At 35.1% G+C, this 12,521-nt stretch overlaps 1 protein-coding gene across 1 annotated transcript in view; it reads left to right on the plus strand.

Annotated features, from left to right (window-relative positions):
* The window catches only part of PPP3R1 (protein phosphatase 3 regulatory subunit B, alpha), a 59,974-nt gene that overhangs the window by 39,388 nt on the left and 8,065 nt on the right, over positions 1 to 12,521 (plus strand). The window contains exons 3-4 of the mRNA XM_060170058.1: positions 10,261 to 10,437; positions 11,535 to 11,594. Of these exons, the coding sequence (XP_060026041.1) occupies positions 10,261 to 10,437; positions 11,535 to 11,594 (237 nt within the window). The remainder of the gene's footprint in view (positions 1 to 10,260; positions 10,438 to 11,534; positions 11,595 to 12,521) is intronic.

Below are 12,521 nucleotides of genomic sequence, written 5' to 3' on the forward strand. Positions count from 1 at the left end.
TGAGAATTACTTATATTCTGTTTTCTTTCAGTAAAGCTTTATTGCTGAGTAATGAAGTATAGTGCACGAACTTGAACGCCTAGGCTTGAAGTTGCTACCTTGTTTTGCCATCACAGTACCTTTTTAAAAAACAATGCCTGGATTGTTTACTGTATTCTAAAAATTTCAGGTTTTTAGATGAGTAGTCTTAAGAAAAGTGAAGTGCTAGCTCTGTTTTCTTTATCCATACTGTCAAATTTTGGCATCATGGTAGCACTTAACAAATTGGTAGTTTCAGCAGTGAAGTCCGTGGCATGTAGTAATTTCATAGTCTACCACAAAATTGAGTAATTTTGTAGCTGGTATGTAGAAGACAGTTACTTTAGCTGGTTTAAGAAAGCCTAGCTAGCCATTTAGCAAAAGTATAAATTCTTGTCCCTCAGAATGTTAGAGCAAAAGAGATGGAAAAATACGCAAGAAAAGAGGAACTTGGAGAACAAATACAGAATGTAATAGCATCTGTCTAAAAGACATCTCAAAAGTTATATTACATGAAATAAAAGCAAAAATAATCAGTGAAATAGTAGGAGAAAATTTTCTTCACCTAAAAAATCGTATTTTCTGATTGAAAGAGCATTCTGATAATCGGGAAGTTTAGATGAAAAAAGATCTCCATTTGGTGTCAACCTCTTTTGTAGTTCTAAAAGTCCAAGAGCAAAAAGAAAATCCTAAGAGCTGCTAGACAGGGAAAAGGTTGGCCTCAAAAAGAATAAGAGTCTACTGGCATTGGATTTCTTAGCAGCAGCAATAGATATTAGAAAGCAATAGGGCAGTTAACTCAAAGTTCGTTCTGAGTTCCTAAATCTAGAATTTGATAGCAACCAAATGATTACTCAGGTGAGAGGCCAAATTAAAGACATTTCCAGAAATGTAAGGACTTGGGAAATTTACCTTTCATACCTTCTTGAATATGTACCCAGAAAAATGAAGGAGCAGTTAGAGAAAAAAGATGAAACAAGATCCAAGAAACTAAATCTCTTAAGACACCAGTGAAGATCCCGGGATAACAACTATGCCAGGGACCTGGAAAGCAGGTGGTTCAAATTAGAGCAAGAAGCCAGAATTGTCTGTGGAAGATGTCATCAAGAAGAAAGTAAAAGTCATTATATAAATTGTATGCTGGAATTTCTTAATGTTAAGGTAAAAGGCAAGGCAGCAAGGGAAAAAAGCAGAGACTGGGGATGCAGTATTACATTCTTGGCGATAAACCAGATTGAGCTCTCGAGCAGCCATAAATAAGTCTTTTGACTAAATGGGGCTGAAAGTAAAAGAAGACTCTTGAATATGCATGCTTTTGTGAAAATACCATATTTTGGGGGGAGTTGGTGGTGGGGACTGATAACAAAGCTAAAGAAAAGTGCAACTAATATGTTTAACTGCAGCATATCATAGGAAAAGATAAAAGAAAAGCTTGGAGAATGTGATATAATGGGTTAGGGTTGGATTTGACGTACAAAAACAGTGGAACTCTTTGAGAGCCATATCTTTTGATTAAGATATGTTACTGACCTACACGGTATACTTAGGTTAAAAGAAAAAAAGTGTGTGACTTTCAAGCCAGGGTTATTAATAACTTAGTGAGAAAACTTGAAGATGTGCTTTTATGATCTTATAAATATATGCTTATTGCATATTCTCATTTGAACCACAATGTAAATAAACCGAAAAGAGAAGAACAACAGTAATACAAACACCTTCAGCAGGAAAACCAGTAGGAGAACATCTTAAAAATATGTTGTTTGATTTTTATCTACCTGAAGTGGAAATATTCTTATTATTCCCTTTTCTCCATACTTGGCCCAAGAGTGCAGGTTGAGGAACAGCAGTGTTTAGTATCTCTTAGCCTAACCTTCTATGTTAACTCTTCTGATGTAACTAACAAGGAAAGAAATTAGATCGGAAAGTATTTCAAGAAATCCCGTCGCCCAGCTTTTGCCATCAAGCTTTACAGACTGAGCAACTTACTTAACTCTCTGGGTCTTTATCCTCATCTGGAGTTTTTCATCTCCAAGGTTTCTTCCAACTTTTTACATTACATGGCTTTTCTATTACAGATTTTCTCCCGAAACTCAGTGAGCTTTGAAGACAGTTCTAAGAAGGTATTTTTAGGATTAAGTGTGTAGCTTCTTTTGTGACATCTTTGGACAGTATTCATTTGCCTTTGTGAGTTTTGAGGTGGTGAATCATTTTTGACTGTATCTTTTACCTAAGGTAGGAGGAAGTTAGTGGTACATAGCATTCACATTTTGAAGAAGCATTCTAGAAGAAAGAAAGAAAACACAGTTAACAATATTAGTAACAAAACAACTGACATCACTTACATACCTACAGATGTTAAAAGAATAACTAGGGAATTTTATGAACAGTTTTATTCCAATAAGTTCTACACGTTGGATGAAACAAGACAAATTCCTTGAAAAAACAAATACAGGCAGACCTCTTTTCATTGTACTTCACTTTATCATGCTTCACAGATACTGTTTTTTGGCTTTTTAAAAATTTTTAAACAAACTGGAGGTTTGTGGCAACCCTGTATAAAGCAAGTGTATTGATACCATTGTTCAGCAGCACTTGCTCACTTTGCGTCTGTTTGTCACATTTTGGTAATTCTCGCGATATTTCAAACTTTTTCACTATTGTTATCATATTTGTTATGGTGATCTGTGATCAGTGATCTTTGATGTTTCTTTTTTTTTTTTTTGCGGTACGCGGGCCTCTCACTGTTGTGGCCTCTCCTGATGCGGAGCACAGGCTCCGGACGCGCAGGCTCAGCGGCCATGGCTCACGGGCGCAGCCGCTCCGCGGCATGTGGGATCTTCCCGGACCAGGGCACGAACCCGTGTCCCCTGCATCGGCAGGCGGACTCTCAACCACTGCGCCACCAGAGAAGCCCCTTTGATGTTTCTGTTACGACTTGCTGAAGGCTCAGATGGTGGTTAGCTTTTTTAGCATAATTTATTAATTAAACTTAGCATAATTTAATTTACCTTTAAATTAAGGTATGTACATTTTTTTTTAGACAATGCTGTTGCATACGTAATAGACTACAGTATAGTGTAAACATAACTTTTATACACATTGGGAAACCAAAAAATTCATGTGACTTGCTATTTTGCAGTGGTCTAGAACCAAACCTGCGATATCTTCAAGGTATGCCTGTTCCTAAAACTGACACAAAAGGAAATAGAAAATCTTAATAGCATTATATCTATTAATAAAATTGAATTCTTTCCCACAAAGAAAACTCTAGGGCCCAGATGGCTTTACTGGTAAATTCTAGCAAACATTTAATGGAAAAAAATAAAGAATCCTTAAGAAAATAGAAGCTAGCGTTATACCAATAGCAGTACCGAAGACATTATAGAAAACTGTAGACCAGTATTCACCATGAACATATGTGTAAAAATCCTTAAATATTTGTAAGTCAAATCCAACAATATGTAAAAAGGACAGTAAAGCATGGTCAAGTGGAGTTTATCCCAGGAGTACGATTTTATCTAGAAATATCAATTAATGTAATTCACTATATTGATGTAATAAAAGAGAAAAAACATCTTCTTAATAGTTGTAGCAAAGCATTTGTTTGACAGAGTTCAGTAGCCACTCATGATTAATAGTTTTGGCAAATTAGGGACAGAAGGGAACTATATCAACCTGATAAAGGGCACCTACCAAAAACCTATAGCTAACATCATACTTATTTAATGATGAAAGACTGAATGCTTTCCATGGGGAAAAAAGTAGTTTTTCACTCTGACCAATAGTAGTCAAAACTGTACTAGAAGTTCTAGCCAGTACATTAAGTCCAGTAGAAGAAACGTAATACGTTCAGATTGGAAAGGAAGAAGTAAAGCTGTCTTTATTCTCAGATGACATGGTTGTGTATGTAGTAAATCCTGTTCCTAGAAATAAGAAGTGAACTTATTAGCAAGATTGTAGGATACAAGGGCAATATACAAAAAGCAGTGGAATCTCTCTATAACAGCAGTGAACAATTGAAAAAAAAAAAGAAATTGACAAAGATACCATTTATAATAGAATAAAAACATTGGGATATTCAAGTGTAAATTTAACCAAATATATGTAAGATCTATACACCGGACTATGCAACGTCACTGAGAGAAACTTTAAAAGACCTAAGTAAATGGAGGGAGGTACCATATTCATAGATTGGAAGACTTTGATACTGTTAAGGTATCAGTTCTACTCAGATTGATCTGTAGATTCAAGACAATCCCAATCATTTTCAGCAGGGTTTTAGTAAAAATTACCAAATAATTGTTAATTCTATATGGGAACACCCAGGTCTTAGAAGAGCTGGCACAATTTTGAAAAAGAACAACGAAGTGTGAGGACAGTGTTCCCTGATTTAAAGACTGAAACATAAAACTGTGGTATTAGCATAAGATAAATAAATCAGTAGAACCGAGTAGAGGGTATAAACCCATGTGTGTGTATTCGATTGATTTTTTTTTAAATAACTCTAGTCTTTTATTCAGCTATACTCGATAAAAACATTTTTTTAATTAATCATTTATTTATTTTTGGCTGTGTTGGGTCTTTGTTGTTGCGAGCGGGGGCTACTCTTCGTTGCAGTGCACAGGTTTCTCATTGCGGTGGCTTCTCTTGTTGTGGAGCACGGGCTCTAGGCGTGCAGGCTTCAGTAGCTGTGGCACACGGGCTCTAGAGCGCAGGCTCACTAGCTATGGCACATGGACTTAGTTGCTCCACAGCATGTGGGATCTTCCCGGACCAGGGCTTGAACCCGTGTCGCCTGCATTGGCAGGTGGATTCTTAACCACTGCGCCACCAGGGCAGTCCATTGATTGATTAAAAAAATCTTTTTTAATTGGATATTTGACATGTAACATTGTGTAAATTTAAGGTGTACAACATGTTACTTTATACAGTTAACTGATTTTTGACAAAAACATCAAAGGTACCAGTGTAAGGGGAGCCTTTTGAACAAAATAACTGGAATAAAAGTTTACCCTTACTTGTACAAAAAACATGGGTCAAAAATTTAAACATAAAAGCCACAACTATGGAACTTCTAGAAGAAAACATCAGAGAAAATCTTCACGACCACCATAGGCAAGGATTTTTAGTTTATTTGTAAAACATGAATCATAAAAGAAAAAAATGGTTTTCATCAAAATTGAAGGTTTTTGCTCCTTAAAGGCAGCTTATAAGCTGGGAGAAGATACTTGAAATGCCTACACCTGACAAAGGACTTGCACTAATCAGTATAAAGAGAGAATCAGACAACTTTTTAAAGACAGCCCACCTTTTAAAAGGGTAAAATATTTGAAGTCACTTAAATGAAGATATATCAGCTGCCAATAATCACATGAAAAAGATGCTCAAGATAATTAATCCTCAGAGGAACGCAGGCTGAAACTATAATTGCATAGTGCTGCCACCCAGCAGAGTGGCTAAACTTAGAAAGACTCACGATTTCACGAGTTGGCAAGGAGGTGTAGAGCTCCTGGAATTCTCAGATATTGCCAGTGGGAGTGTAAAATGGTATACACCACTTTGGAAAACTTTTTAACAGTTTCTGAAAGTCAAATGTATGCTTACCCTATGACCCAGCAATTCCAGGAAAACATTTGTTTACAAAAAGACTTAAGTATAATATTCTTAGAATCTTTATTCCTAATAGTCCCAAACGAAACAATAGGAATGTCTGTTAACAGATGAATGCATAAACTGATTGTAGTATATCCGTACAATGGACTATATATATACTACTGTGCCATAAAAAGGAAGAAGCTACTGACATATGAAACAACTTGGATTAGTGTCAAAAACTTAACGAGAAAAGGAAGATGGACACAAGAGTACGTATCTATGATCCCATTTATGTGAAATTCTAGACAGAATTTAGTTACAGAAAGCAGGACAGTGGTTGCCTAGGGTTGTGGTGGGGAGGGGGTGCGGTGTGTTTGTGATTGACTGGAAAGGACCTTAGGAAACATTTTGGGATGATAGAAATGTGCTTCTGTCTTGATTGCAGTGCTGCTTACGTAGGTGTATATGTTTGTCAAAACCTGTAGAATTGTATATTTAATAATGCGTTTTTGGAATATCAGTTATTTCCCAAAGTTGGTTTAAAATTTCTTTTTAGCGTTTTGATTACAACTTGATAATTCTTTTGTTGGTGCTGATGTGTAGCTCTTGTATATTTGATAATTAATAATTTTTAAGTGTGTCATAATTTTAATCTAGAAACACCAAGAGCATGTGTTGCCTCTTGCATTAGAAAATTATGATATACCTCTAGAACCTAGACCTTTTAAAGTGGATGAAAGTTTTTCATTTGTAAGGAAAAGACACAGCACAAATGTCCATTTTTCATAATATGCCCTTTTGATTCTCTTTCAGTATTAATAGGGAGCTTTCTTTGCTTTGTTCTGTTAAAGTATTCTGTGTAGAATATAAATATTAGACTGCTAGTGTAATCACAAGGCTGTTATAAAATTAGGCAGTTTTTTGGAGCTGCTTATGAAGGTTTTATCTGCGCCCCCTAGTGGTTTTGATTTCTTATTTGGGATAACATTGGAAATACAGTCATTACTTTTGTAGAAGATGAATTTTACAGAAGACTTTAAAACTTTTAAATTAATCTTTATGTTGAAAAACTACCCAATAGCTTCTATTGACAACACTATAAGGCTTCATTCTTGTGCTAGTCTTTACAAGGTTATTCAGTACATGTTTCTCGGGGCTTCTGGTGGTACAGTGGTTAAGAATCCTCCTGCCAATGCAGGGGATACGGGTTCGAGCCCTGGTCTGGGAAGATCCCACATGCCGTGCAGCAGCTAAGCCCGTGTGCCACAACTACTGAGCTTGCGCTCTAGAGCCCACGAGCCACAATTACTGAGCCCACGCACCACAAATGCTGAAGCCCACACACCACAAATGCTGAAGCCCGCGCACCTAGAGCCTGTGCTCCGCAACAAGAGAAGCCACCGCAATGGGAAGCCTGCGCACCGCAACAAGAGTAGCCCCCGCTCGCCACAACTAGAGAAAGCCCACACGTGCAGCAACGAAGACCCAAAGCAGCCAGAAATAAAAATAAATTTTAAAAAAAAACACATGTTTCTCCATAGGTAATTTTATCATATCTGAGGGCTCTTTCCACAGTACCTCTAAGATCCCTTATTAGGGATCTATAGTTTTCATTCTATAGCATAGTTCTAAATATCCTGCCATACAAACGAGATTGGGGCATATCTTCTTAAATACATAGTCAGGATGAGAATGGAACATTTTATGGTGCCAGGAAATAAGGAAATGCTCAAATTGGGGATTGTTGAAAAGTCACACAGGAGCCAGCTTGAGGTAGTACCTAAAGAAGAAAGCTGGAATAATTTGGTTAACAGGTAATGTGACATTGGATTTTAACCCATAGGATAAAATAAGTACCCATGAATCCATGCTGATACGAATAATTGAATAAAGAAACAAATAGGGAAAGGGGACAGGTTTGTTTTGTTTTGTTTTTTGACAGGAATAGTCCAGTTAATAATGAGGGAAAAAGAAAATCATTATTAGGCAATACCACAGTAATAAAATTTTGCAAACAAGACCTACCTAGATGATGCTCCAATTAGATCAGAGTTTGAGGAGAAAGTAGGATATTTGAATAGTCTCAGAGTATTCCCCCACCAATATTTTTTTTTTTTTTTTTTTTTTGCGGTACACGGGCCTTTCACTGTTGCGGCCTCTCCCGTTGTGGAGCACAGGCTCTGGACACGCAGGCTCAGCGGCCATGGCTCACGGGCCCAGCCACTCCCCGGCACGTGGGATCTTCCCGGACCGGGGCACGAACCCGTGTCCCCTGCATCAGCAGGCGGACTCTCAACCACTGCGCCACCAGGGAAGCCCCCTCCCAATATATTTTAATACAGAGGGAAAGATTGTAGATTTATAGTGGAGAAATCTGGCAGAAACCACCTTAGCCAAGTGATCAAAATTAGCATCACTAGTGAAAAGACATGTTGACATGAACCCCTTGATAATGATGCACTGCGAAGGACATATCATTTCTATGGTATTCTTGCCCCAAAGCATTCTAATCATGAAAAAAACATCAGCAACTCACTCTGAGGGATATTTTACAAAATACTGGATCAGAAGTTTCAAAGTCATGAAACACAAGGAGAAAAATTAAGAGTTGTTACAAATAGGAGGAGGCTTAAGGAAAAATTACAAAAATGTTGCAAAAATCATAGAGTTCCCAAATATCACTCACCCAAGCTTACTCTGATGGTAACATCTCACAGACTTAAAGTGCAATTATCATTATCAAAATCAAGAAATTAACATTTTTACAGTACTGTTAAACTGTATATTTTAGTGAAAAAAGAAATTGTGACACTGGAAAGTTTTTCTTTTCCAGAATTCTATTCAGGATCCCACATTGCATTTAGTTGTTTCTTTGAAGATACTATTATCACTAGGAGGATTTGATAAGACTTGCTTTATTTTGTTTTAAATTGTTTATGGACTAATAGGTAATAAATTATTTATAAAGTGGCTATTAAAAGAATTTCCTGAAGGAGTAGTCTTGTTGCTACTTATTACTGTTTTACAAATTTGGAGAATTGGCTAAAATTTGAGGAAAATTTATTTTTCTACCATTCTGCTTATTCCTTTTCTTTTTCATTCTGAGAAACCTCAAAATCACCTAACAGTGGAGTAGCAGCTTGGTGTGTGTGTATAGTAATAACAGTGCTTGAAGAGCCAGAGGCCTGCATCTCTTTGCTACTGTTGGGAATCTCTTACATTCTTTTTTTCTAAATGATAAAAAATATATGTATAATAAAGAGAGGTGGTTAATGTTTCTTCATCTGAGAAGATGATGAATGAATAAGCAACCTTTCTATCTCTATTAATATTATATACTCTCTAGCGTTAATATGTCCAGTTGGAAATATTTATTTAAACTTACTGTAGCAACATGAGCTCTCTAAAGGCAACTTCTTAATTATTTTATGTGGTAATAAGATTCTTGAAATCACTTGTTAAAATAGGAAACCATCTAGATTTCACATTTATTCCTGAGTATATTCAAGGGTGCAGTGATCTGGGTATGGTCTCAACAATTTAATTTGCTGTTTTCCATGTAAACATTCCATAGTAATACCTATATTATTATAATATATACCTATATTATAAACTCAGACTAAAATATCTAAGTTTTTAATATCTTAAATTTTAGAGACATACATATATGTATGACTATAAGATTAACTCTTACAATACTTTGTATAATATAATGTAAATTGAATATGTAGGCACTTCCAACTACTAAAAAAGATAATCCTCCCAAAGGTATCCTTACAAAAAGTGGAAAAATAACATGAGTTTCAGCTTGGCAAAACATATGAAAAACAGTATCTCTGAGTCACAAGATGAGTCAAAAGGGTGAGGTTTGTTTGTTTTTCCTTGTTCGTCTGTTTTAAGGGAGTATGATCCCAAGTAGCAGAAAAAAATCTTTGATGAAAGTTGGTGCCAAAAGTTGGAATTCTTTATATTTAGCTTGTACGAAGTGCAAAGCTGAAGCACTTGATGGTGCTGCCAAGGCGGGTTTGATCTGTTTTAAAGATCTGGGCCTGATTTTTAGGATATTGGTAATAACTGTAAACGGATAGTAACCTTTAAAAATTTAACCTTTATAAAATTTTTTCTTAAAAATTTAATTAAAGGATTAAAATCTAAAAATGCTGGGTTTTCTTTGCTCATATTTGCAAAGAATATCTTTAGAAGAATATTCAAGAAGCTGGCAACGTTGGAGGGAGGCTTTGAATATTGAACTGTGTTCAAACCATGTTCAAATTTTGAACCACGAACTGCTAGAAATAAACTAAATTAAAATTTTACAAGATAAGTGAAAATTAGAGTGCCTGGTACATAGAGATTGATTTAGTCTGCCTGGTAAAACCACGTGACTTCCATGATCAGCTTAGCATTGTTAATCTTGTAATATCTTACTCAGCATACAGTTGGTTGTATGTTATGGCAGGTGCAGACAAACAAAAGGGTAACAAAAAAAATTTTATGATATATTTTCTTTGTTATAAGAAATTAGTCAATCGTATATGCAACTCTTTAAGTTGGAAATTAAACTCTTGGATAAGTGGTGAATTTTTTTTCTATAATTATCACAAAATCGTTTGTTAAATCTTGCTGCCTCTTTTTGTTTGCTTTTAGTTGATGCTGATGAAATTAAAAGGCTAGGAAAGAGATTTAAGAAGCTCGATTTGGACAATTCTGGTTCTTTGAGTGTGGAAGAGTTCATGTCTCTGCCTGAGTTACAACAGAATCCCTTAGTACAGCGAGTAATAGATATATTTGACACAGATGGGAATGGAGAAGTAGACTTTAAAGGTAAGGAAGTAGTTTTTTTTAAACTACCAGTTAGATAATCTGTGAATAGCGTCTTACAGCTCTGTGTACAAAAATGTCTGAAAAATTTAGTTTTTCTTGAATGTGTATTACTGGTTTTCTTATAAAGATAGATTACATTAAAACCTCAAAGTCTGTGATATATGAACCTTAATGGGCTAATAAGATCTTTTACTTTTGGGGTCATAAATGATCAAATTGCCCTTTAAGGTAATCTGAAAAATGGGATTTAGAATTTCTTTTGTTGTTCGAAAATTAGTCTCACTTTAGGGAAACTTACAATATTAGAAGCTACATTTTTAAAACCTTTTATAAAAGAATGAGACTTAATACTAAGTCAGCAATAAAAAGTAAGCTGAAGTAATAAGGATATGAGTATTATCATAGAAAGGATTAATTTAGTTAATCTAAGATTTTACGAAGACAGTAGCGCTTTTGCTAATATTAACCATTTGATTCTACACTTTAAAGTAAATAAACATTTCATTTCACCAGGGAATCAACAGATTTTGTTATTTTAGTTTGAGGAATTGGATTATAAGTAAAGGGCTTTAAAACTGGTTATGATTTAGTGTTTAGCAGGCAGTGAAGAAAAATGACCATTTGTTAATGAAACATCCAACAGTTTATTTAAATGATTCTGAATTTTGGAGCCAGAAATCCAAAATTTTTTTTTTTCTGCCAAACAATGTAAATTTTTTTAAAGCCTCCTTTTGTCATATTCTAAGAAAAAAGAGTTAAATAGCTTAAAGAATATGGGTTTTTTTTTGAGTGTTATGCTCTGTAGTGTAAGTAAATATTTGTTTAAATTGATTTGACTTTAGAGAACTCCAGGTTCAGATTAAAATGTATATATATAGAACCTCGTTTGTTACGAAGTTTCAAATTTGGCTTTTTCAGTTTTAAACACAGCTAGTAATATTTTCTTTTGCAGCAAGAAAATATCTTTTTGTCAGCACGTAGGGGTTTGTGTGTGTGTGTGTGTGTGTGTGTGTGTGTGTGTGTGTGTGGGTATGTGTTGTTTTTCTTTGTAAAAAATGGAAACTTCTGATTTGTAAACATATTTTATTCTTATTCAGAGTTCATTGAGGGAGTCTCTCAGTTCAGTGTCAAAGGAGATAAGGAACAGAAGTTGAGGTGTAAGTATTTCTCTTCACTGAGTTCATTCTCCCTCTTAAGACCACTACCCCATACTGCATTATAACCTCCTTTTAAAATATTCTAAAAGATGTCTTTTATTCTAGATCCTTAGTAAACATAACAAAAATTGTACATTCTGGAGAAAATCCTTTCTGGACATTTGCAGTTTGCATTTTTTAATGATGTGTCATTGTTGCTTTTAGTTGGATAGAAGGAAAATAGAATTTCCTTCTACAGCCATATGAATTACATGTCTTAGATAAGAGATTTTTTTTAAATTGAAGTATAGTTGATGTACAGTGTTTTATAAGTTACAAGTGTACAATATAGTGATTCACAGTTTTAAAGATTATATTCCATTTATAGTTATTATAAAATGTTGGCATGAAAGTGAGAAGAAATGCTCTAATATGATTAGGTTAACTTTATTTACACTCGTTGTATTCAGAATTATTTAGCCAGAAGTCCACTATTTTGGTTTACATAGGCTGCCTCTATCATAGGGAACATCTGATATCTTTTTAAAACATTCAGCTCTTAACTAGAGAGATGTTGTATTTATAACAGTTCTCTGAGGTGCAGGCTATATGCAAACATCCTTTGCAAACGAACTCTTTTTGATACAAATGAGAATAATAGTAATAGCATTTGCTGTCTTTGATTGTATATTATCTCATTCGGTACTGTAAAGAACCTGAGAGGTTAGAACTGTTATTAGCCCCAATTAAATATGTGCAGAAAATGAAGCTTAGGAAGGGTAAATAACTTACCACTAGGCTACACTAATTGGCCAAAGCAGTCTTGATTCCATGGCTCATATACACTTTTTTTTTTTTAAGATTTTTTCAATGTAGACCTTTCTTTTTTTTCTTTTTTTTTTGATTTTTTGGCTGCATTGGGTCTTCGTTGCTGTGCGTGGGCTTTCT

This window comes from Lagenorhynchus albirostris, chromosome 13, assembly GCF_949774975.1.
Source record: "Lagenorhynchus albirostris chromosome 13, mLagAlb1.1, whole genome shotgun sequence".
Lineage (NCBI taxonomy): Eukaryota > Metazoa > Chordata > Mammalia > Artiodactyla > Delphinidae > Lagenorhynchus > Lagenorhynchus albirostris.